This window comes from Cebus imitator, unplaced genomic scaffold (genome assembly GCF_001604975.1).
Source record: "Cebus imitator isolate Cc_AM_T3 unplaced genomic scaffold, Cebus_imitator-1.0 Scaffold91, whole genome shotgun sequence".
Classification (NCBI taxonomy): domain Eukaryota; kingdom Metazoa; phylum Chordata; class Mammalia; order Primates; family Cebidae; genus Cebus; species Cebus imitator.
Window position 1 is genome coordinate 230948 of NW_016107406.1, and position 4661 is coordinate 235608.

The 4661-nt window shown below is 49.2% G+C and overlaps 1 protein-coding gene across 1 annotated transcript in view; it reads right to left on the bottom strand.

Moving 5' to 3' along the window:
- Positions 1-2073: 2073 nt before the first annotated feature.
- STC2 (stanniocalcin 2) overlaps positions 2074-4661 on the bottom strand; it is an 11458-nt gene continuing 8870 nt past the window's right edge. The window contains exon 4 of the mRNA XM_017535096.2: positions 2074-3269. Within this exon, the coding sequence (XP_017390585.1) occupies positions 2867-3269 (403 nt within the window). The 3' untranslated portion in view covers positions 2074-2866. The remainder of the gene's footprint in view (positions 3270-4661) is intronic.

Consider the following 4661-nt stretch of genomic DNA (forward strand, 5'->3'; position numbering starts at 1 on the left):
CATGTGATTTTTGTCTTTGGTGCCACGCGTGTACCTATGCAACAATCTTGTATGTTCTTCACATGTACCCCCAAACCTAAAATGCAATAAAATAAATAATAAAAAAAAAAAAGAAAACAAACCAGTGGCGTGAAAAATATACAACAGAGATCAGTAAATGGGTTCGAATGAACATAGTAAGCAATTTCATGCCTTAGGATCACAAGGTCACGAGGTTGAGAGATAATAAATACAAACGACAAATGTTTAAAATAGAAGCAACAAATGGGACATCAGTAGGTGATCACATAAAACATTTGCACTGAGGAAAATGGAAAAGTGATGCCTTTCACACATCCAGTCCAGGAGCTGGCGGACAAATGAACAGCTGACTCAGCAACGCGGGAGAATGTTATTGCTTTAGCTTTTGAGTGATGTTAGTAAAACAGTCAACGTGCCTGCCTGCCGAGGTGGCTCACTGCAGGAGACAGCCACAGTTTACACTTGTTCCCGTGGCAGAGCCTGACACACCAGTCCTCCTCCCACCAAAGGCGGAGCTGGATTAAGTGCACCAGCTCTTCTGTTCTCTTCTCTGCAGCCCCAGATCTTGCTGGGTCCTGAGGGACCAGGTGGCGGGGGCTGAGGGCGGGGTCTCCTCCCCTCCCCCAACTGATGATTTCCCCACTTCCTCACTTCATGGACCATGAAAGACTGTGGGATTGGGTTTGGGACATAAAAATACTAGCTGTGTGTTGGTTGAACGCATTCCCCGGGAACCAGTCATTTTACAGCAGATACACTTAGCTTCTTGGTGTCTGGCCTCAGGTTGCTTTGAGGAAAAGGGAAAAGCTAATGAGTTGACAGATGATTCATGTGCTTTTTGGCCCACTCACTAGAACAGAGATCAGCAAATTGCGTCCTGTGAGTGAAATTCAGCTGGGGGCCTGTTCAATAAATCTTCCTGGAAGGGAGCCAAGCCCTCTTGTTTGTGTGTTGTCTATGGCTGCTTTTGTCCTAGGATGGCAGAGTTGAGTAGTTTCGACAGACACCTTATGGCCCGCCAAGCTGAAAATACTGGATTCATTATCTGGACCGTTATAGACAATGCTTGCAGACCCGTGCTCCAGAAGGGCACAGCCCAGGATACCCAGCCACTCCCTACAATATCAGCTTCTGCTTGAGAAAGGATAAGCTTTAATCTGACAGCCTATTAGGAAGAAAAGACCTACCTAGGTGATTTTTTTTTTTGTTTTGTTTTTGAGACAGAGTCTCACTCTGTCACCAGGCTGGAGTGCAGTGGCGCGATCTCAGCTCACTGCAACTTCTGCCTTTGGGGTTCAAGTAATTCTCCTTCCTCAGCCTCCTGAGTAGGTGGGATTACAGGTGCCTGCCACCATGCCCAGCTAATTTTTTGTATTTTTAATAGAGACGGGATTTCACCGTATTGGCTAGGATGGTCTCAATCTCTTGACCTGGTGCTCCGCCTGCCTCAGCCTCCCAAAGTGCTGGGATTACAGGCAATGATGCAAGAAACCTAGTACTGAGACTTTTAATGAGTATCCTCACCCTCCCTTCCTCATATTTTCAGTTCTGTCTCTTCACTCTGCCTTTCTTTTGTCGCACTGGACTCCTCTCCTTGTTGCTAAATTTCCAATTAGGATCTAGAAAACCCTGTCCCTTAGAGATTTTCAGCAGTCTCCTCGATTTTATGTAAAAGGTCAGCATTTCCTGATGGGAATTACTAAGCAGCCTTCATTCTCTTCTTTCCTTTCCCATCCTCTCAGATGGAGAAGCCAGGTTTCCAGCTGGGCCTCCTGGCGTTGCCAGGACGCAGCTTTACCAATCTTGGCTGAGGGTCAAGATGAGATAACAAAATCCTAAGGGAAATTTGTCAAATGTACTCCACATGTGTGCATTTTTCTCTGGGCGTAAGGTTTCCCCCAAGTGGGCAGGAGTCCATGTCAGGCAGTCAGATGTATTGCTATGTCGCTGTTTGATAGCTTTTAAAATAGAACTTAAAAAAAAAAATCAGCCTCAAAGAATAGGCTGGTTTTTTAAAAATCCCCTTTGAGCTGGTTTTAATGACCCAATTGCTTTGTTTGAAAGCCATTTATTTAGATGTCAGATATGTAGATATAACTGGACAAATAAAAAGTGAAATGGAGATTTGAAGCAGTGGTAAAAATATAAACTCATAGGGGCCACTACCTTGGACAGTGTGCCCCCGCCCCTAGCCCAGACAGAACAATGGCTCAGAAATTACACAGAGATATGACACTCCTCCCACCCCTCCCCCTGCCCCCACCAAGAGCTCTGAACTGCAAGGTCCCATGCAAGAAACTTAATTTCAGTTTGGCACCAAGCACCCCCGCGGCCCCTGCCTCCTCTCCACCCTTGTCTTGCATTCTAAGCGATATTTATTTTTACATTCACTCCTGTCCTGGAATCCAGCCACCCTGACTTCTGTGGAGACAGCACCAGAGGCTGCTGCACCACAAGCTTTGGGGCGGGGCCCAGCACCCACTGTGTGGTCCAGCCCTGGGGGTCCTGCCTTACCCTGCCCCTCCCGGTTCACCTCCCCCACTACAGAGCAGCCACCACCCACTTGCTCCACAGATGGAAAGAAGACAAAGATACAAGGATAACGCGGGCGCGCTCCTTTGAGTATGTGTAAGTGCAGAATTCACCAGGCACCCCCGAGACCCCGCGGCCCCAGGGGTCTCCATCTCACCTGTCCGTTCTGAGAACACACACCTCCATGAAGCCTACAGTCCCCATAGAATCCTGCATGTGACATCCCCCCTCTCTAATGGTAAATGTTTTGGAATGTCCATAGGTAAGAAAATGGACGGCGCAGAGGAAAGATTTCGTCACCAGGCGTTTCGTTTCACCTCCGGATATCAGAATACTCTGACTGTTCATCCTCCCACTCGCTGCTTCCAGAAGGTCCCTGGGCCCCAAGGTCCCCGACTCTACCCCGAGCATGGGGGTTTGGCTGGCTCTTGCTACCTCGCTCGCCCTTGGCACCTCTGCCGGTCTCCCTACTGCTGGGTTCTGGGAGATGATGTCCTGCTTCCCCGTGGTGGGCCCTGGAGAGCTTGGCTGTGTCCACCTGGGGCTGGCGTTCGGGGGGCTCCGTGGGGCGCCTCTGGATGGCGGAGGTGCAGAAACTCAAGATGGAGCACAGGCTTCCCCAGTTGTGCTCACACTGAGCTTGCACGCTGTGGGTGATGGCCTCCTTCACCTCCTCCCCACAGGTCAGCAGCAAGTTCACGAGGTCCAGGTAGGGTCTAAAGATCGAAAGCAAAGAGAGAGAGAGACTGGGCATGGAGCAAGTCCCGAACGGACCACAGAAGGCAGAGGCAATGCCGGGAAAGAGGCATGGCCAGTGCTTGGCTTGGGTTTGGTGGAAGAGCTCTCTCAAATGACCAAGCCTTTTCTCACTTTCTATAAAGTCCTGGGTGGCCACTGTGTTCCAGGCTCATAGGTGCATAGGGTAAGAGCTTAGGGCTTAGGATGAGAGCTTAGGACCCTAAAAGGAAGAGTCTCTGGGGAAGGTCAGGACTCTAGGCGGCACTATGAACAATGAGGAGGGCAGGAGAGCTCTGGTGGGTTTAGGCTACACTAACTAGGTGAGTTTCAATTAGAGTGGAGATGGCTCTGGGGTCCAGTGGACTCATAATTAGGCAAATGGTGCAGGGCCTTACATAGACTCTCAAACAGGGGATTCTTTTTGGTAGGGAAGGGGATGCCAGGAAGGTTTAGGGCCATATGCCTTCTATAAGAAGCTCCCAAGAAACCATTTTCCCCATGTCTGTGTTTGCCCGGGGTTCAGGCTCACGATGAAGACAGGTGTTTTTGGAAGTTATTGGATGCATTTCCTAAGCATCTGGAGGAGTCTGGAAGAGCTGAAGTGGGAGGTAGGAAGACCACCTTCCTGGGACGTCATTGCCCATACATTCCCTCTCTCAGTAGTAGAGGCTGGGGAGTGGGTGTGGCCATCTAGGCATCTTTATTCTTTCAGTCTGAGCTTCCCTGGATTTGGAGATGAAGGCTCGTGGTCAGGGCCCCCTGTGTTTGTGCGACGAACACGCCTAGTTCTGGAGGGCAGAGCCAGTTGCTTAGGCCATTCTGGTTGTCTTAGGTTGTTCTTTAGGGAAACTGCTGGAAGAAATGATTCTGGGGGTGGACAAGGTGTGCAGAAGGCAGGAGCAGTGTGCATCTGCTTTTATATTTATAGGCCCATCTGGTAAGGAGTGTCCACAGCAACGGGCCACTCATTGAGCTTTTTTTTTTTTTTAACCTCTCACTGGTCTTTAAACCACCCGCCACTAAAGGGGGTACAGAATGAATGTTTCATGTGGCTAACCAGCATTCCTAGTCAGTCCTCACTGGCAAAGTTTCTGATCTATCTGACCACGAGCTTTGCAGCTCTGGGCCATCACCCTGAGCAGGGAAGTCACCCTGGAATGTGAGGTCATTCATAACAAGGAGCAACCCGATTTGTCCTCCTTAAACCTGAACCACCAGGGAGGCTGTGTTACAGCCCATAACCCTGTCTTTGCAAGTTGGCAGTTGTTGCTATGTGAATAGAACAGATTGTATTTTGAGATGCATGCAGTTGTTTACTGCAGTTTTATTAATTAGTCCTCAAGTTGAAATTGACTGAACTGTCCTCACTT